Source organism: Lycorma delicatula, chromosome 9 (genome assembly GCF_047948215.1).
Source record: "Lycorma delicatula isolate Av1 chromosome 9, ASM4794821v1, whole genome shotgun sequence".
Classification (NCBI taxonomy): Eukaryota; Metazoa; Arthropoda; class Insecta; order Hemiptera; family Fulgoridae; genus Lycorma; species Lycorma delicatula.
In genome coordinates, this window is record NC_134463.1 from 35,401,224 (window position 1) to 35,424,076 (window position 22,853).

Below are 22,853 nucleotides of genomic sequence, written 5' to 3' on the forward strand. Positions count from 1 at the left end.
AATTAATCTTGTTAGAATTACTTTTTTATTATTATTATCTCTTTCTTTTTCATATTTTGATATTAGTAATAATTATACTATTATTGTGTTTAGAATAAGTTCCATTTTTCTTTATTTATTTTTGAGGAAATAAAAAAAAGTGGTCATTTAATAACATATAGTATATATAGTGAGAAAATGAAGTAAATTCTTTTACAGTACTGTCTCAGAACAAGCCTCGAATAGTTGGAATGAAGGGGATAAGCAAGATATACATGCATGTGATGTATTACCAGTATTAATTATTCTATTTATACTGAAGAAATTATTCAAATCTTGATTAATTACATGCACAGCAGTGGATTTCAGTCAGTTAAACAGCAGTTACTAAGACAGTTTCAGTAAAATATTATTAACGCATACAGTACTTCCCCATACAGTATTAACAAACTGCATACTTTCCAACTGGTTGGGGCTTAAACTCGGTCAGTATGATAACATATTTTTAATATTTTAGTAGGTTATATAAAGGTGATTATTTTTTTAAAAATAAAAGATATAATTTTAAAATGTGGTGAATGTTATTTAAATTTGTGTTAAAGGGTTTAGGTGTCTATTGAAGTAATACTTGAAAGTAAATTTATGAGCCAGCTTACCAAATGTGGGAACTTTATTTCTAATTTCAACCCTTATAATTTTGTAATTTTTATTATTACTACTACTTCTTAAGTTTTTTAATCAAAAGAATAAAAATGATCCATATATAATTTATAATCTACATAATATTTGATATATAAAATGAAAAGAATATAAGAATATAATGTATAAAAAAAATATTCCTATCATTATGTGTGATAAAACACATTTCCACCGTCATTCTGTGATAAAATCAGATATTCAATACTCAAAAGAGTACATTAATTATAATTACTTAAATTTCCTATGAAAATGGAAATTAATATAATCACCAAATTTCAAAAGTTAAAAAATGACAGTTCTAATAATAATTGCATGGCATCTACCCTTACAGAACAAAAGCTCTCTATGTTTTTGCTTATCAGTTCATGAATTGTTAATTTACAGTTCTGTTTTTGTTTATCAGAATCCAGGTACAAATTAGAATAGGATTATGTTTAAAATGTAAAAAAAAAAATGTTCTTTGTTATATCATATTTTACGTACTTAGACATTTCTCTGTATTTTGAAAATGTATATTTTTAATAATACAAAACTTATGATGTAGTTCATAAAATAATAAATAAAAACAAGATTTAAATAACAGACACAAAATACAAAACAAAATTTAAGATAAAGGTATAAAATGTACTTTATAATAATAAAAAAAATATTATAAATTTGAGGGAGATGAATGAACATTTAATTACTAAACAACATCCAAGTACTGTTATGTGTAATGTGTATTATGAATAAAATGTTATTCATCATTTTAAAAAAATTCTTACAGAACATAATTTTTTTTCTGAATTGCTATTCGTAAATTAAATATTAAAAAAGTTGAGGAATGTACTTCTATGTTAAAACAAGGGTTCCATTCTGAATTAATAATTTGTAATAAATTAATTTAACTAACAGAAAGTATAGTATTATATACTTGCAGTAAGTCTAGGTTTATAAGCATAGTCTTTGTACAGATTACAGGGATATTTTGGATGCAGATTAGGGAACTATAGCAGATTGGTACAACATATAGCCATGCATTCATGCAATTGTGGCTTTCTGCAGGCAGGGATCAAAAGCTTCTCTTAATTTGTCTTTTAATGGTGATGGGAATGAACCATTTTGCAGTTAATTCTAATACCCCCACCGCACCTGCTCAACACTAACTCATACCTAGAAGCCAAGCCAAGTAAAATGAATAATTATGAGAAGGATGAAATTACAGATTTTGCATTTTTTTAAAAACTGTCCAGGGAAAATTGTTTTCTTTTCATTGTTTTGTGCATCATAAAAAACCTGGTAGCAAAGTAAAATCCTTTTTAGTAATTTAGCTAACTTGCAAGCTTCATTATGTTTACATGTCTTCATTAATTTTGAAAGAAAATGTGATAAAGTGTGATATGCTTTTTCAAGAATTTTAACCAACAATATTTTGATTCGTTCCGTTTCAGTTTTATTTTATTCATCTTTACCATTTTGTTCAGGTTTTTAGTTTGAATTATTAATTCATCATAATATAAGAATAAGATCATCAGATAAGATAAGAATCAGACATTAAAATGCTAAATCTTAAGGGGAAAATAATTTATATATACACATATTCATCCTATGGCAATTTTAATCTGTTCATTAAAATGTCCATTTTCAACTAGGTTTTATATTATCTAAAGAGACATAATAATGTGTAAGTTTGAAAGTCAAGGACAGCCTGAGTACCATAATTCACTGTGAAATTACTCTTTTTACAACTACTGCACTTTCTACATTTAATTTTGGTATAGAAAACAAAATGAGTTGTGAACATAATGTATTTCTTAAAAAGCTGTTAAAATATTTCATATTTTTTGTCATTTTATAATCATTAATAATTTACATATGAAAAGCATAATTGTTGCCAGTCAGTGCAAAATAAAAGTATGTAAATAATTGTTATTTAGTTACTAAATTAATTACTTAAATTGTTAATTTTAACAAAGAGAACATCTTTGTTATGAGTAGAATTTAATAAAAAAAAATACAACATATATGATTTACATTTAAATTCCACAAAACGTAACTAAATAATTGTTTTTCATAAATTAATAAGCTGATCTGTAATTCAATTTTTCTGCTTACTTGATACTTAACTTAAGCTTTGGATTAAAAAAAAATTATAAAATACCGAGACCAAATGATGTTTCTTATTTCTTAAAGTAATGAAACTACTGTGTTTATTAGAATATTTTTCAATAAATAACAGTTGATCAATTTATTTTCTTGTATTCCATTAGGTTGTATTTGTAATATTCTTCCTTGTACTCGTTTTTAAAAAATTAAAGTAATTTGAATTTAAAATCACCATGGACAGACATGTTACATAGTTTGGTATCATATAAGACATTTGGTAAACTTTTACATTAAAAAATATACAAGAACTCTTTAACAAAAGTAATAAATCAATAAAGACTAATAAATCATTAGAGTCATTTAGTTCATGCCAGACATCAATCAAGAAATAAAAAATCATGAAAATGTTAAATATTTTGAATTTTATATCCATGACAAACTGTGTTATAATAAACTTTTAAAAATCAAAAACATATATCTTATTATTATAGTTAATAAAAGTTTTACCTCTGCCTATGCTACCTTTCATTTTACATTATATTTCTTCATAGATTGCTGCTGGATCAACAGAATGTAGAGTTGGATGAGGTACTGGTATTTGAAAGATCTTTATTGTTTATAGTGTGTTTTATGAGTGGGTTTGGTTTAAATTTTGTATTTCCTATATTGATAGTACAAAACTTTTTTACGATTTTTTTTAGCTAGTGTTACATATTAATAATAAATAAATAATGCAAACTAGACATATTTAAAAAAAAAACTGAAATATATAAAAAGACATAAAACCTACATTTTAAATGAATAAACAGAATTTAAACTGCATATATCTGAAAACACCTTGTAACAAATATCATTCAGAACCCAATTCAATCATCACTACATCTAAAATTTTGATAATATTCATTGCTTCTAGTCACAGTCTCTGAATAAGCTTATCATTGAGTAAATCTAGCTCAACTGCAGGTAAAACTTTTACAACTTTCACCTTAAAATAAAGTTACTCTAATCAGTATTTAAAAACTTCAGATTTTTTTCAAATCTGTCACTGAATTTTTTATCTTCCAATGAAAATTAAACAATGCAATATAAATATTTAAAATTAATCTATATTTTTTGTTAAACAAAATGCATTTATAGTTTTTGGAGATTACATTATATAGTACTATAATTAAATATTATATTAGATTAAGTAATATATACTTGAAAACTCTTGTGGTACATTGTTAAGTGTTCCTGTAGTGTTTCATGAATTGATATTAATTTTCCTCATGCTATCTCAAATGCTTATTACTTTATTTATTTCATAAAAGGTTAAAGTCACTTGAACTAGCCTACTGGTATATTATCACATTCTTGGAATTATTTCATTTAATTTTTCAAAAATGCATGCAAAGTATATTTAATTTTAGAGTTTTACTATTGTGAAAGTAAAATTTTAGTTTTAGGTTTCATGCATTAAAATTCTGTTATGCTTTAATGGAAAAACTGCCCTTTAATAAATCAATTTTTGCATAATTGGAGTTGCTTTGATATATTATTCTACATATAAGCCAAAAACTTACACAAACTAAAACCAATAATTGTTAAAAATTTTAAACCTTAAAATTAATTAAAATAAAAATGAGCTGTATATTAATTATTTTCTTATTTACTTTCATGAGAGATAAATTTATTTAACCCACAACGCCAAGTTTTATTAAGAATGTTATCATTTTTATGTTAAAAAAGAAAGATTATTTTTATTGAGGTTAATATTTTATAAATTTCCAGTAGAACAAATTTCACTGTGCAAGTTATGGTAATTTTTTTTTTTTTTTTTAGTGGATCAATAATTAAAGTTTTTAACCTAAATGTATGCACACGATAAATTAATTTAAAAAAAAAGATTATTATTTATTGTTCTTTAAATCCTAATATTACTAATTGATAACAGATATTATTATTCAACAATGCTTATAATAGTTTATTAAATAGCTATTGGCTTTTATTCAGTTACACCTAAGTAGGCATTACCAAGCATTGTGTAAACCATCAGGTTGTTAGCGCTGCTGTTAACCATCTTACCCAGGACTTCATTTTTATTTATATCTTGGAAAAACCTAAAACTAGTCTTCATTTGAACATTTTAACCATTTAGCTTGATTCAGTTAATCAAATGATTATTTTTTCATGCCTCTTATATTTATTCTCAATATTAATTTAACTATTTAAAAAATACAGTTAGGCTTCCACTATTCCAAACGCTGTATCATAATGTAATTGAATAAGTGGATACTGCCTTTTGTTATAAACATGGTACTGGATATTGTACCATTATCATACCACAGAGATATATAAATCATGTCTGTTCATGGAATCTTTTATAATTTTTAAGAGTATGTAATTCATCAGATTTAAATAACATTTTAGAAATTAAAAACTGTAATTTGAATTACATTGTGTTCTACTTTGCGTAGTAATTTCTTATTTGTTATTTTAATAGTTAACCATAGAAGTATTAATAACATGCAAATATAAAAGTAACAGTATCAATTAAATGCCAAAATTTCTTCATTAATATTTATATATATGTATATTATTATTAATAGTAGTAGATGTAGTGGTATTAGTAGTTATAGTGGTAATTTGGTGAGTATTAATTACATAATGGACCATTGTTGTTATTACAGTAGTTGATTTCATGTAATTGTTGTTGTTAAAAGTAGATACAATATTAGATATAATAAGTTAAAAATAATACAGTTAATATAAACATTGTCTTCCAACCAAGAAGTACTTTTCATTAGTTTTATTTTAAATCTTTACCATTCAGTTATATTTGTACTCTACATAAATTGATTGAGTTATCTGCTTTATACATTCCTTATTATTAATTTGTGGGCTTTATTTAAAGTAAAGATCATTTGTTAATAGAACTTTTAAGTTTGAAAATATTGCATTTTCATATTTTTATTTATTTATTAAACATACACCTACAGTTTTCTACTTCAGTACATACCACTAGTTATTATACTGAGACATTTGACTAACACAACCTTCAAAATACTTTGTCATATTTCTTCACCATTAGTTCACAAAACCACTGATTGAAATTGTTGATTCTTGACTTCTTAATTCATCATCACTAACAATTGCTTACTATCCAAGAATTTATTTAATTTTTTAACAGATATTGCTTGCAAAACTCTGTTTATAATGCGTATGGGGATTACTAAAAAAAGGTCTTTGTCTGAATTTTCCCAGCAAATTACCTGTCACAGTTTCAGAATGTAGATGTGCATATCATGGCAACAACATAACTTGCATGATATCTATCACGTTATTGTATAAATTTTGGTGGAGATATTACCAAGAATTTTTCTAAAAACATCCAGTAATTTAAAGTTGAATTTTTGTAATCTCATCATTTATATGCTTTTTCAAGTTATTGGTAATTATTAAGAATCACCAAGAATGCTTTTGATTCTTCTACCAATATGTTTCATTTCACATCATTTTTCCATCTTCATTTCAATCATTACATTAACATTGTACTTTGCAACCTGATTGCACATTTTGATAGGCCAAAAAACATACAATTTTATGAATTCATAACTACCATCAATGTTGATTGTTTTGTTTTATTAATCTTAAAATTTTAAAGCTCCCACATAAATGACCATAGGATGATACAAATGTTAGAATGTAGTAAAAAAAAAAAACCCCAGTAAACTAGTCAACTTTGTATTACAGTTTGCCAACTTTTACTAAATGATTGTTACATTTAAGATAGCCCCATTTAAACGTTATCTGTTGGTTAGGTCTGATTAATTCTGTCTCCTAATTAAAACTTGTCTTAAAAACTTAAGTAATTTGGACTTCCACTTTTTCAGATTTTTAAAAAAATTCAGATTGATTGCAAAGAAAATAATGTAAAATACTGTCATTTGATTTGAAAAGTATATTAAAAACTATTATTTAACTTTGTAAAACAAAAATTCCATGCGAAATAGGCAATGGTTGGCATGATGGTCAGTAGCATCATAGCAGGTAACCCACACACAAATTTGAAAAACCTGTTTTTCAGATCAATGATAAATTGTTACTGTACCTATTTTGTAATATGTTTGTGTCAGAATGATGCAGAGGGTTAACACTTGTATTTCTGTGCAAGGGATCTGCAGTTTCAGACTATGTCATATCAGTTTGTATTATAATGTTAACAGCTCTTCAGTTATCTTCTGGCCATTTTCTAGTTTAAATTTAAAGAAAACAGTAACCATTATCTTTGTAAATATATTCACTTGTTTCATTACAAATACTATTACCATATTTATTTGTCTGACTAGCTTGTTACTTTTTTTCTATTCTGTCATTATTTTGGAATAACATATTTTAACTTGAATTTCATTGTCATATTCCTTTACCATTAGTTCACATAACCAATTAGATATATTTCAAACAGGGTAACATTGTGTATAAATATATTTATTACGTGGTATAAAGTATTAAACTATATAAAAAAAAAAACTGTAATGGGAAGACATGACTAATGGGTATACAATTCATTTTCAACTCACCTGACTGTCTGAATGGCTTGTATCATTCATAAACCCTGAACCGAGAGAGAAAGATTTCCATTCCCAAAGATTTTGTTTTTATCTGGTGTAAATCTGAGTTGAAATGACCCCTTCATTTTATCAAAAATTGTAAAAAGAGTTCACTGGAATTTTTCCACTACATATTACAGGGAGGAGGGAAGCAGCGTCTAATACTATAAATGACAAGTTCAGACAACCAAATGTTTGTCCAGTGAGTCATTTGTACCTTTCCCTCATTATAATAACAAAACATGAAAATTCCTGTTTATATTTGAATTCTCTTGCCACTTCATATTTTTTTATTTAATAATATGGTTCCATTTGCAAGTACTTTTATCTAATCGACACTACACAAAATGAAATTCATTTGAGTAATACTACAGTTTGACTTGACAAAAAGTCTGCTCACACATTACATAATTTTTCAGATAATTAGAAATTGCTGTAAAAAGTTTAATTAGTTTCTGATATTATTTAAAATTGAGTGATTATCATATGACAATGTGCATATAGCCTAGTAGCCCAATGTACAAGTATTATTCAATTTTTAATGTACTGTTACATCTCAGAAATGTTTTGGTTATGCTTTTTGTTTAACATTTTAATTATATACTTATATCATTAGACTGCAGTTACTTTTGTTTCACCAATTTTTCTTTTACTAAGTTCTCATAAATATATTTGTGTAATGAGATAAAATGTGCAATTAATGTAATGTAATATGTTAAAATTCATTTACAATAAAGATAAATCAAGTTTATTATTCTGCTTGTATGGTTAAATACAATTTTTGAGCAGAGTGGAAATGCTGATTAAACATTCCTCACAATAAATAGTAAATAAAAAGAAATATGATTCAATTTCAAGCAAAACTGTAGAATTTTACGATGTAATGTAATCTTGATTAATATCAATGATCAATAAAACCTACAAATTGATAATAAAGTAAATTTAAATTAGATATATTTCAAACCAGGGTAGCATTGTGTATAAATATATTTACTACTTGGTATAATGTATAAACTTGTATTTCATTTTAGTCTTTATATTACATAAAAAAGAAAATTGTAGTTGGAAGACATTTTAATTAATAATGCCATAAACATTACTTAAATTCAGTAATTAATACTGTACTATATATCTCTACTTCTAATAGTTCATAATAATAGATGAATGAATAAATATATTTTAATATAAGAAATTAAAGAACTGTGATAAATATAAAAAAAATCAATAATAATTAAATATATTTCTATGTAATTGTATAACATAGTTGTTGTACAAAGGTGTATTATTTTGATATTTTTTAGAGTTGAAAAGTTAAGATGGAATGTGAAAGCATAAAATACTTTTTTAATGTTAAAGATAGAATTAAACTTTGCAGCTTACAGTAACCTTTACTTTTAATCTAAAAATAATAATTAAATTACCCAGTGCAGAAGTAAGCAATAAAAATTAAATTTTTCAGAGAGGAGAGAGAAAACTATTTAAAAATTAACAATTTGTTTTGCCACCGTATTATAAAACTAATGACTTTTATAATGCAACACTTAACTGTTGTCTGGTATACCAGATGACAGATTTCTTATGGACTTATAAAATTTATATTCTACTGTATTTCATTAATACCTCCAGTTAGTAAAAATGTGCCATGTTATTGGACTTCTAATACAATCACAAAAATTTATCCAAAGAATAAATCACATCATAATACATATGAATTTAAAAGCTATTTTATCAAAATGTCTCCGATATCCTTTTACAATAACAGTAATTTTAATACTCATACATTATAATTGTTTAAATGAACTAAGTTTTTGTTGAAGCTTGAATGCTATTGTAATCAAGCAACTACAATTCAACTTTGTTTACACACCTGAAAGCATTACTCATTGTAATAAAGTGTTTTTTTTTTCATTTTTCCTTATCAAACAGAATTCCTCATTAAGATTAGTTGTTGCAATTATTATTGATCAAATTGACAATCTCAGAAGTTATGTGGTGTTCAGAATTCCTAATTACTGTTTATTTAGTTATAGCCAAAATTTATACTTGTTTCTATTTCCACTATTGACTAAAGACTGTATAATATAATGGATTGTTTCATAAAGAAAGATGCACAATTATTTGTTGCTGCATCGCATCTAGTCTTTCTTTTAATGGCCACCCACATAAAGCATATGAGGACTGTATACAGTAATCAGAGTTGGTTTCTCTGAAAGAAATGATTTTCATTGTACAATCCATAACTGTAGTGAAGAGATAGTTGTTTTAACTGTCAAATTTCACCTGAATTTTGGAGGACTTAGCATACTGACATGCAGCAAAATGCGAGCTCTTAAAAAATAGAAAGCAATAACTCCCATATGTCACTTTTCTATTGAAGCCTGGCATAAAATATTTGGTTCTTGAGAATGAATATGCCAGTTTCATGTCAGGTTACTTTTAATCTTTATCTTCCTTAATCTAGCACCACCTAATACTTGTGAACTTGGTCTAAAGCGCTACAGTAAATGTGGGCTTAGTTATAATAGTTAAAAATCATATACTTAACTATTTTATCTTTACCTGATTTTCTTTTTTTAACCTCCGGGACCAATGTTAGGTATTGCTTCAGAGGATGAGATGAATGACAATTTCTGTAGCATGTGAAAATGCCATGCCTGACCAGGATTCGAACCCGAGACCTCTGGATGAAAGGCCGAGATGCTACCACTCGCGCCATGGAGGTCAGCATTTTATCTTTACCTATACCATATTTTTATGACCTATTGAGTTGGTTAAAAGGCGAACTCATCATCGCAAATCAGCTGATTTTGAAGTCAAGAGTTCTAAGGTTCACATCCTAGTAAAGACAATTACTTTTATCTGGATTTAAGTGCCAGGTTGTGTATACCAGTGTTCTTTGATGGTTGGGTTTCAATTAACCACTTATCTCAGGAATGGTCGATCTGAGACTGTACAAGACTATAACACTTCATTTACATTCATACATTTCATCCTCTGAAGTAATACCTTATGGTAGTTTCGGAAGCTAAACAGAAATAAAAAGAAGACCATATTTTTACATGATTTTATTTGGAGAAGTTCAGCAATTTTAATCATAATTTTTTTTTTCTTTTTTTAAAAATCAATTAACTACAGATGAAGTTTTAAATGGTATAATATACAATATGGCTCATTGCTTGTTTCTATGAAGGTTTCTTTTATGTTTTAAAAATTCATTTAAAAACTGAAGGTTGACCTTATGAGGTAATAAAAGTTCAAAAGATGATGATTTATGAACTTTCAGAGATGTCACAGCTTGATGTGTTAAAAATTGTTTTTCTTTGCATTTATAAACTTTTATATATTAAAAAAAAAAAATTATAGGTTTTTTATATTATAAAATAAATATATGTTTATTAAAATGAGAATACTATTTAATTTACATATTTCTATTAAGAAATATGTTTATATGTATTATTTTTCAACTGAAAGAGGTATGTTTAATTAGTGGCTTCACACTAAGTGACCAAGTTTTTCTTACAGCTGTGATGTGTATAAAATATACGTATTACAAGATTATTAGTTAAGAGTTAATTTCTTTGAGCAATGATGTTTCTTTATATCATCAGTCACTACAATGAACAGAGTAAAATGAAGGTATTACTCGAGACTAAATATAATCTGCAATGCTGGTACATAACAGTAGATACAGCATGGTGATGAGGACAACAGGATACTACTTCAATCCTCTCTTTTTCTAACAAGCTTGTCAAGGGATGCTTGTTATAAAGAATGGCTTAGCCATGCGACTTGTGTCAGGTCACCTTCACAAGGTGGTTATGCTACCTTAGCTACACATACAGGGCCTGCACCAATGTAAGCTTAATGATAAATATGATTCTGAATGTACATTATAATATTCCCTGTTAGGTGGTTGTTGCTGATGAACACTAGATTTAGTAGATGAATAATTTCAACTAAATATAACTGAATTACATTTGTACATACGTTTCTGGAGAGTGATGAACACATTATATAAGGAATCCAGAACATGTTGAGTTGGTCATATACTTGGGGGATTGGAGGATTAACTAAGATGGTGTGATAGCTTTAATTGCTAGTTAATTATATCATAAAGATATCACAACAGTTGCTTAGTAGGATCACCCATAAAAACTGAGTAGTTGTCATATCGATGGATACCTCTCGTGAGCAATATTTTGTCTATTCAGCTCTTTTAGAGATTGTATCCATTTCTTCCTTTTTCCTTTAAAGATAATATGAGAGTATAAATTGCAAGGGCAGCAACATGTGACTTCCTTACACTGCCCTCTATCTGTGAGATAAGCTGATTTTCCTACTTAGGGTGTTGCAACAAGTGGTCTCTGGTTTTTAAAATATTACTAATTCAGACTTAGCTTTCAAATTCCATCATTATATTACCTCCTCTAATCTAGTGATAGAAATAACAAGTATATACAAAACTTCAAATTAAAGGTCAAATTTTAGGCACTCTTTCATGTATTCAATTATAATCAGTATTCATATTAATATGATTGTATATTTATTTAATTTTTTAGTTACGATTATTAAAAAAATATATTTTTTTTAAAGGCCTTTAGCAATATTATATCGTGGTTATGTAAGTGTTACAAGTAAAATAAAAATAAGTAATATTCTCTATCCTGATCTCTCACACTTACAAAATAAACTCTTTTTAAACAAAAACAAATTATTTGTGGAAATATATTTTGTGCAGAAGATAGTAATTTAAAGCTTACATGTGAATTGTTAGACAGAGAATAAACTATTTAAAAAATATGCTCTACATTATTTTATTTTTCTTTAGCTTATTCACACTTTGCCTATAATAATCCATGTAACTTCTCCTGGTATGACTGCAATAAGTTTGCAAAGATGTAAAAACTAATTGTTGGTAGTATAATTCCATCTCAATTTCTAATTGTACTCTTTTATCTGTATTTTGTATTCAAATAAATTAATTGCAAATATGTTTAAAAGTATATATATTATCACAATATATGTGTTCTATATTACTATTTTTGTTAATAAAACATATAAATTAATTACTTATGTAAATGCATAAGTAGTATAACTGATGTGCAACTTTATATAAAGTTATAAATAAACTCTTGAGAGTCCTATTATGTTTTTTTACACATGGCTGTATATGTTGGAAAAGTCTAAAAAAAAGTATAAGGTAAAACTTGTATTATTATATATAACAAGAAAGTTGTTTAAAGCTAAAATATATTACATATTAATTTTTTCTTGTTGATGTTACCTTCTTGTTAATTATTGTTATTGTTGTAGTAATATAAATAATAAATTAGTTGAAGTAATTATTAATATTTACAATTTTTTTCATTTATTTTTCCTTTTTCTCTTGAACAAGTTCACAAAAAAAAAAATATTCCAAGAATATTTTCTTGAATATATTTATAAATTAAATATATATTTGATATTACTAAAAAAGATAATTCTTAAATATTTTTATAAGAAATATAAAGAATATTTCTTATTTATATTAAAAGTCCTAAAAACGAGTCATGTAATAATAGTAAAAAGTTTAATTATTTAAAGCATAATATACTCTCTATTTTTTTTCAAATCAATGTCTATATCAATAAATGGACTCCCTAACAGAATAATAAAACTGAACTTTAACTAATTCGATGAACATATTGCTTAACTAGAATCAATTTTCCGGCTCTCAGTGTAGCTGAGTTACAGGACCCTGCCACAAGTCCCAGTTGCTTTTATTTGGATTTGAATACTACCAGATCATGGATATTGGTGTTCTTTGATGGTTGGGTTTCAATTAACCACAAGTCTCAGAAATGGTCAGCCTGAGTTTGTGCAAGACGCAAACAGGTACAGTTACATTATACTGATAAGTTGCTAATTACTTCAATTGTTGATGCAACTATTAAAAAAAATAAATAAAATAACTTCCTTTAACTTCAATATGTAAAATACATAAGCTTTGGCGGCTCAATATTCATATTTATCAGTCCATAAGTTTTAACAGTAAAAATTAGCATTATCATTTGCATTAAAATTAAGAGCTTTTTTTATTTAAGTTTTATTTTCATCACATTCCTAAATATTAAGATTTCTCAAGAGATCTCTTTTAATATTTATACACACTTATACGCTAAATATTTTTAACTTTTTTTTATATGTGCTGGAGACAACAGTATACTAAATGAATGAACAAAATTCAACAAAATCATACAAATTTTCTTAACTACAATCTTAATAATTTTAATTTAACAATTTTCCTAATTAAAGAAAAAATTCAAGCAGTAACACAACCCAATGCCAATGTGAAAACATCATTATTGTTCACTCAGGATAGCAGAAAACACAACTAAAAACATTTTGAAGTAAGCTCTTTAAAAAGAGATTTTATTATACAATCTGATTCAGTATGTCATAATAAAAGTTGAAATTTCAAATCAGTATATTATATTCATCATAATAGTAACAACAGTTAAGAAAAATTACTAAAATATTAAGATTTACACATTTAAATTCAAACAAAGAAATAATAAATAGCCAAATTTATTTAGCTTACTATAGAAATTTTAAATTTTTTGGCTAGTTTTTACGTGTTTACATTTTCAAGGTTAGATCTGAAAACATATAATTCCAATATTTTCAATCTATAAGATAGAGATAAGATCATATTCACATTTCTTTATATATATTTTATTTATTACTTTTTACATTAAATGTAATTATTTGTATTACAGCATCAAAATAATGATATTAAAAAAATAACTTTCATTTTTCAATGTAAGTTATAATTGAAAATCAAAATGCAAGATGTTTAATGGGAGTAACAGATAAATGACTATCGTTTCCAGTTCTCTCTACTAGTTCCTAGATACGAGTCTCTACAAGCAAATATTAGAAATTTATAATATTAAAAAACAAGAATATCAGAAATTAAAAATTTATCGTAAAACTTATTATTATATTTATCAAAATAATAAAAACTATCAATTTTAATTCCTTCAAATCAAAAAACATTATAAAGTTTAGGATTCAATTATTTAAATTTTTATTACTATATAAACCTAAAAGTCTGGATGCTACAAAATGAATGGTTGTATGTATTAAAAATTTGATGTGGACACCACATGACTTCCTTGTTCACTTATTAAATTAAATACACATATTTTTTTTTTTTAAATGAAAAGTACAAAATATTTTATTTCATTAATAACTTCTGATATTTTTCCATTTTTTTTTCTTACTATTATTATTGAATTATAATTTATTGTACATTTTTTTAAATAATTATACGTTATTAATTATTAATAAATCAATGTGTTTAAATTTAAAAAAAAAAAGTTAAAAAAGGAGATAAAATCTGATTCAAAATGATGTGCCTTTCCCTTGTAAGATCCAAAAATTTCATTAATTAAAATTTTATTTCGCTATAACTCTGGAACCAATAAAAATAAGTACAACTTATGAAATGTCGTTGAAAAGCTCTTAATGAGGGCTTTTTACTGCAGTTAAAAAAAATCCATAATCCAAATTGTTTTGGATTTTAGACTTTTTGGACACTTTTGGCTCACCTTATTGTAATTAAAAGGGGAGATGCACAACTAGATGTTACAACAGTCCTAAATCCAAAATTTCAACATCCTATGACTAATCGTTTTGAGTTATGCGAGATACATATGTACGTATAGACATCACGCCGAAACTAGTAAAAATGGATTCGGGGATAGTTAAAATGTATATTTCCATTGAAATCTGAAAACCAAAATTTTTTGCAATCACAGTACTTCCTTTACTTAGAACAAGGAAGTAAAAATATATATATACCAAACTTCAGGGCAGCTCAGAGACTACATGATGACTGGCTCTTGGAGAAGTTATTTTATTATTCACTGACAAAGTTGCTGAATGAATAAATAACAGAATAAATGTAATAAAATCTGATTAATATAATAAAATGGTGTACTTCAAATAAATTATCCAATAATTTATAAAACTGTTCAGTTACTGATCTAATTTAATTAGATAACTTTTATAACTAAATATAAACTAAATAAAATGTAAGAATTAAAAGAAAACTATTGATAAAAGGAAGAATCAAATAATGTTTTCTTAAAAAAGAAGAAGAAATGTTATATAAGTATATACACAGTTTAAATAATTAAAGAAAAGTAAACATTCTTTCATAATAATTTTAAAATTATACAAGCACAAAAATTTGTTAAATTTTAAGTGAGGTAATACTCATTTCTAATTACATATTACTAATAATTTAAGAACCTAAAGAATTGGTTCCTTCTATTTCATTCTTATATATTTATATTATGATTACTTTTTTAACAATAATTATTCTCGTTTATTTTATTACCAAATTACATATGAGTGTTAAGAAATAAAATTTCAAAAAAAAAACTTTTATAAAGATATTATTATATTTAAAAATATATTTCTATAATTTCATACTGAAAATAAGATTTACAATTTAAAAAAAAATTGTTACATCTTCATACCTTATTTATATAAAATTTTACAAAGGACATACATTAATTGATATAAAAGTAAATATAATTAAATATAACCTCACTCTCCTTTATAATTTGGGCTTCTTTTTTCCTTAAATGCTAATAAACCTTCAATTCTATCCTTTGTTGGAATAACCCTAGCATAACAGTTTTCTTCTATAATACAACCACTGTTTATATCAACTTCTAATCCCTTATTAATAGCTATTTTTGCCATTTGAACACCTAGTGGTCCATTGGGTATTATTTCCTGTGCTATTAATAAAGATTTTTGAAACGCTGCATCACCATCCACATTTTGTTGTACAACATGATTTACAATACCTAAATGTTTTGCTTCGCTACCATTTATTATTCTACCTGTAAATATAAGTTCTTTGGCAATGGCAGGGCCTACAATACGGGGTAATCTTTGCGTACCTCCAGCACCAGGAATAATACCGAGTTTAGTTTCAACAAGTCCCAATTTAACATTATCCGAGCAAATTCTCAAATCACAGGCTAAAGCAATTTCCAAACCGCCGCCTAAAGCAGCACCATCAATAGCAGCTATTACAGGTACTGGTAAATTTTCTATATCGGTTGTAAGTGATCGTAACTTCGAGACAAATAGGTGTACTTCAGAGTGAGTCATCTCTAATCTCTCTTTTAAATCCGCACCGGCGCAAAATACACGTGGAACTAAACTTCTTAAAATTAAAACACGGGTTCTTTCACTACATTCTATGTTTTCTAAAACAAAATTAAACTGTTCAATTAAAGATTTACTTAAAGAATTTTTCGATGATGTTTTATTTAACCCCAAAACAGTTATGCCTTTATACGGTTTTTCTAGTACATCTAAAACAACCTCTTGCTGAGGAAACGACTGTTTCAATCCTTGTAAATAACGGATCGATTTTTTAGGTATATCATTACTTCTAAATAATGGTGAACTGAACTTTTTCAAAAACTGATGCAAACAAAACATTTTGAGCAAAATGAAAATAATTTATGTTGTAAAAAAGTACAATCATTTACATAAGAGGACTTTGAACATAACCTAAAGAAACAAAGTTCACTTTAACATGACATAGCAATTGATAACAGTTATCTAATGGCAACTTAATTAACTTACACGTGGAAAAGCCGGACTAAAATTGCCAATTATGGAATACGATAAGCCCAACGACGCAGAGTCCCTAGAGTCCATGAATGTAAAACTTATTTCTTAAAAACGCTATACAACACGGTATATTTATCTCAAAGCTTGAAAAGCAACAGATTTTAATTGAACATGTTATCGAAATGGTCAGATTCTCGATATGAGACTTTACGATACATCGAAGTTCACACATACATTGATGTATAGTGCGTACAACGAAAATATATTGTAGAAGATCCGATACTGCATTACTACCGAAGCTGAAAACATTTACACTCTCATCTAATAGGACAACAATAATAATCGTTGTACTTTTATTTACGCACATTTAATTTATTGCAGTTTCCATGTTTTATTAGTTATAATTCATTATTTTGTAATTAGTATTAATGATTCGATTTTAAAACTAGAATTTTAATTTAGGTAAACTAAAGAACGTAACTATGTTTGAATGTAAATTGTATCGGTAATTACTAAATTAGATGCACAATTATTGTTGTACAATTGTTTTTTTACAAAATATTTAGAATTTATTATTTTCAATTTTTTGTACGATTGTTTTCATTGTTGATTGTACTACTACTAACAATTACTTGAAATTTGCATTTTATGTCCAGTTCCAACGCCAGTCACCATCTTCTTTGGCTTCATCATTACAATCTCTTTCAGTACCACTATGTAGATGTATGTTAAATTTATCCGTTATTTCGTCGACAAGTAGTTTCATCTTCTTACTCTCAGTCGCAGCTTTTTTTACACGTTTGCAATATGGTTTCCAATCATACTTATTCATTTCATTTATTTTTCCTTCAGCTAATCTTTTAATATCTGACATTAATAATGTCATATGGTGTTGTAACTACTAACGTATCTTTTGAGAACCAATCATACATCTCGATCGAATTTAAATCGGGATGGAAAGTTGAAAGTAGTAGAACCTGATACTCGTTTTTTTAAATATTTCATCAAAATGTTATTTTAATTTTTAAGCGATTTAAATATGCCATACAGATGTTGTTTTAACATTGCTTTATTAAACGGAATATTGTTCTTTTCTAACCAATTAACCATGCCACTTTTGCTTTTATCTGAATTAGTAGGCTTTTCTACAAGTGAATTATGGTATGGCGTATTGATAACAACCACTGACTGGGAGGGAAAAGAAGTTAATTTTTCAGATGCTCACTTCATGAAATTGTTGATGACGCTGTTGTGATAGTCAAGGCGCGGTGTCCGGGCTGCCGCATAGTTAGTTTGGATGTGAAGATGTCAGTTTGTGGCGTACGTTAAGGCAAAATTTGATTTGTATTTTACTGATACAAATATATACTTTCTTTTTCCTGTTTAGCCTCCGGTAATTACCATTCAGATAATACTTCAGAGGATGATATGTATGAGAGTAAATGAAGTGTAGTCTTGTACAGTCTCCAGTTCGACCATTCCTGAGATGTATGGTTAATTGAAACCTAACTACCAAAGAACACCGGTATCCACGATCTAGTATTCAAATCCGTATAAAAGTAACTGCCTTTACTAAAACTTGAACGCTGGAACTCTCGACTTCCAAATCAGCTGATTTACGAAGGCTCGTTCACCACTAGACCAACCCGGTGGGTCACTGATGCAAATATCTGCCGAGGCATTTACATCGGTGGCATCCCGACCGATGACTGTGAGATGTAATCAGTTAGAGGGTCTAAAGACGACCTCCAGTAAAATCCCTCAGGGCTCAGAACGGAGGGGTTGGTGTGGCAACTGGTAACGTCACAAGGTGGGTGTCTTCCCCCTGTAGGGTTGGGATGTTGCGATAGTCAACAACAAGGATAGGCATCTATTCTTCTTAGGCTAACTCAAGGATAGTCTTGTGCCGAGGCTGGGAGATGCTTTTTGCCACGGTTCTGAAGATGATCTTCAGTAAAGCCCATATGGCCTAGTTATGTAGGGGGTGATGTGCTATATCGAGAGTGTCTTCCCCTACAGGGTCAGGATATTGTGATAGTCGAGATTAAAATACACTAATTCTTTTCATCCTTGGAATCAAAAAATAGCAACTTTTAATTCTTTAATTTATACAGCATAAAATATTTAAAACATAATAGTATAAGACTAAATAACGTTAAATATATTGCTGTAACAGATTGATATAATGTAAATTTAGTAAACAAATTATGCAACAAACTAAAATATATATGAAAGATAAAATAAAACTACAAATATTACTGGAAAAGAATATATAAAAATTGAATATAATAGAAATTATAGAAAATTTAAATAATTTGAAGTAAAAACACCATATATAACTAATAACAAAATAATAAATTATATAGTCCCTGCATCCCTCTCTGCAATTAACATATCACTATTGTTTTGAAATTTGCACAGTATTTAGCTCTTAAGAAATTTCTTTACCATGGATAGTATCCATGCTCTCAAGGTTTCACAAGACACTCGCTTGCTCTCTTGTTTCAGATACAAAGCCTTGGCTGATTTGAGCAGATACATTATAATGTTGAGAAGAGGTTGACGACAGTGTTTGAGTGCAACAACATCGATGAACAAGGGCACAAATAATCAATACATTTCATGAAGCTTTAATATTAATAAGGTTCAAAGTTCACTGGATAAATAATGTGCATATTTATGATTAAACTACAATTAATAAGTATTGTCAAAAATATAAATAAAAAGTTTTATAGGAAAACCTGAACTTAAAATTCAATTAAACATGTTTACTTAATAGACTCAGTCATTGTACAATTTAATTTATAAGAAATAGTTTAATTAGTATACTTGTAAATTAATGAAAAATGCAAAGAAATCAAAACTTAAAGATTCATAAAATCATAAATACAGATGGATTTAGAATATATGTTTGAAAAATCATATTAAAAATGTAATAATAATGAAACTGCAACTCCAATACCTGTGTCCATCTATTAATCTACAATTACAATTTTCTTAACCTACATCACAATTGTTGGTAAGTGGATACTCTATTTTTTTGTATAAATTCTCTAACATTCTTGTCGTACTGAACAAGAGCAGTAAGTAAAAAATAGCAACTTCTATGTTTATTTTGCTGTTATTTCTACTGAAATATTTTGCATATCAGATTTTTTTGTTAAACAAACTAGTAAATGTTAATCACTGTCTTTTAAGCAGTCATCAAGTACTTTGAAATACACTTCTGTTTTATTGTTTTATATGTTTGACTTACCCATTTAGAACCAAGAAGTTTTGTAATTATATTATAAGATTTGTTTTTATGGTTATTCATCTTATTTTGTTAATGATATTTTCTTCATAACAATTTAATTCAAAGTCTGATAATTTGTCTTCACTTTTCCATTATTGCTCAGAATCTAAATTATGTCATTTTTTATAATTTCCTCTTCCATCACCACTGTAGTCTTCCTTTAAAGCATATGAAAATGTTACATAATTTTACAAATAATCAATCATACACTTTACAATTGTGAGTTTCAAGTTAATTATTACCATGTATAAACCTGGAATTTGTGTCTCTATATTTGCAAAATGTTGAATTTAAGTTGTAAATCTATCACAAAATACTGTTATTGTGGATTTGATGTTGAATAATACAAAAAAATTAAGTACGTAATTTCTAACAAAATCTGTTATAGGATTACAAATATGGTAGCAACTGACAAAAGAATATGTATTGCATGAATTCCAAAAAGTGATAAATTTAAAACATTTTGGCATTGTCCATGATAAGCTGAATTACTGCAAAACGAGTTCAAGGTGGGTTCTAAGAATCAATTTAAAATTGCATACAACTGACTTTACATTTGTACATTACTTAAAGAATGGGTTTTAGCAATGTGTAATACTTTTCTGTCCCTTAAAAACTTGTGATGAGTGTAGGATTCATAATATGGAATAGAAAGATCTAGGTTTGGCTGTTAGAAAAAATTCAAAACCTTCAGCTAATGGTGTTTTGGGACTGTAAAGGTCCAATTTATTGCAATTATTTAGAAGAACAATATACAACTGACAGTTAATATTCTGACATGCTAGAAAATGAAGTGAAATCTGTGTTAAGGAAAGAACATCCTGATTCTCTTTCAAAAGGCATAATTCTCCTGCTTGGAAAGACATAATTCCATACTGCTCAAAAGACATGGAAACTATTCAAATGTTGGGTTAAGAAGTGTTGCCACATCCATCTTTTATGTCCCAATCTTGCACCACCAGACTGCTTATTTGTTTGCTTCTAAAGGTGTTTTTATATGGCACACAATTTGGCAACAATGAGCTAATCAATAATGGTTCAGACACATTTCAAGTTCAACAATCCTTTACCATTAGAAGAAAGCTCACAAAAATGTGGGAAAAGTACCTAAATTTGGCCAGAGATTATGTTGAAAAGTAGCATTAGTTTCATTGAATATACAACCTTCATAAAAGGACATCAATGGGGTTAGATTATTTTTTTAAAACTAAATAACACAAATCAAAAAGTTTACAAGAAATTAAAAAAAAAATATGAGAATGTTGCTAACTTATACAAAAATAACAAAACAAAATAATAAAATTGTTCATACATTAAAAAATTGTTTTGTTTCAATTTTCTTTTTTATTGTACTTAATAGTTCTTTACATTTTCTACAGCAAGCTGATGAATGTTATAATAATTTCATCAATTTAACTTCTTTTTGTTATCTTTATCTTTGGCTACATTTCATTTACTTCTCTCAGAATAATAATTTCTCGGTTGAAACTCATATTCAATCCCTATTGTTTCTTCAAGTAAATATGCCTTTATTCTGAAAAAAGCAAGGATTTCTTTTTGATTAAAAATTATATATCTAGCATCAGTAATCTCTTTTCTTATTCATTCTATTAAGTTTTGAACTGATACGATTTCAGTTCCAAGTTTATTGCAATATATTTCACTTAATTCTAATATGATATAGTTGTTTTCTATGCATGCATATAAAAAAACATTTTATTAAGTACATTATGTAAAACAACATTAGTCAGCACTATTTTGATATTTGATAATTATGAAAATGAAAGTATATTCTTTTTAATTTTTATGCAGGTTTATAGTTGAAAAACATACACATTCAGGTGAGCAATGAATTAAAAAAGTTTTATTATACATATAGAGAGATCTTTCTCTGAGAAATATATTTTTCCATTATACAGTCATTAGTAAAATGAGTGAAAATGTCACTTTTAGAACCTAATCTGCATATCAGTATGTCTGGCATGCCAATATATGACTTATATTTTGGTCTGTAAAGAAATCAACAGAAAACCACTTAACTCCTCACATCTTTTTTTGGTAAGATGCCATGGGATGCTGATATCTAAAAAGTGGCTGTTATCTCATCTCATATCATCTACAACCATTTTGTAGATGTGGTTATGGCTCCAAATATACATACATGCAATGATAAATTAATATTGAACATGTAGTATTTCAGCTGTAAAGTTATTAAATAGTCAGGTAAAAATAAACAGTTAAATAAAGTTTTAATAAGCATCATTTATTATTTTTACAATTACTTTTTAATATATGTACAATTATATTATTATATCATAATTACAATATTAATTATAATTAATTAATATAAATTTGTGCTTTATTTTATCGTTATATTATTGTTTAAAATAGTCATTAGTAAATAACAGTTCAATAATAGATATAATAATAATCATATAAATGCCAAATGAAATTTAAGTCACTACTGTGACAAAAAATATACTATTTTATAACTAATGAAAACATTTGTGCAAAGGTTTGATGGAAGGATGATAAAATAACAGATTATAAAGATATTTATA

General features: G+C 26.8%; 1 protein-coding gene and 1 long non-coding RNA gene across 2 annotated transcripts; one reads left to right on the top strand and one right to left on the bottom strand.

Moving 5' to 3' along the window:
• Window positions 1-26: 26 nt before the first annotated feature.
• On the top strand, window positions 27-22,532 carry LOC142330584 (uncharacterized). Its single transcript, XR_012757813.1, has 3 exons — window positions 27-464; window positions 19,506-20,016; window positions 22,105-22,532. It is a non-coding gene; the product is annotated as an uncharacterized LOC142330584 (long non-coding RNA).
• On the bottom strand, window positions 15,849-17,011 carry LOC142330582 (methylglutaconyl-CoA hydratase, mitochondrial). The gene has a single exon (XM_075375969.1). The coding sequence runs from the start codon at window positions 16,860-16,862 to the stop codon at window positions 15,951-15,953; it is 912 nt and encodes a 303-aa protein (XP_075232084.1). The 5' UTR covers window positions 16,863-17,011; the 3' UTR covers window positions 15,849-15,950.
• Window positions 22,533-22,853: the final 321 nt, after the last annotated feature.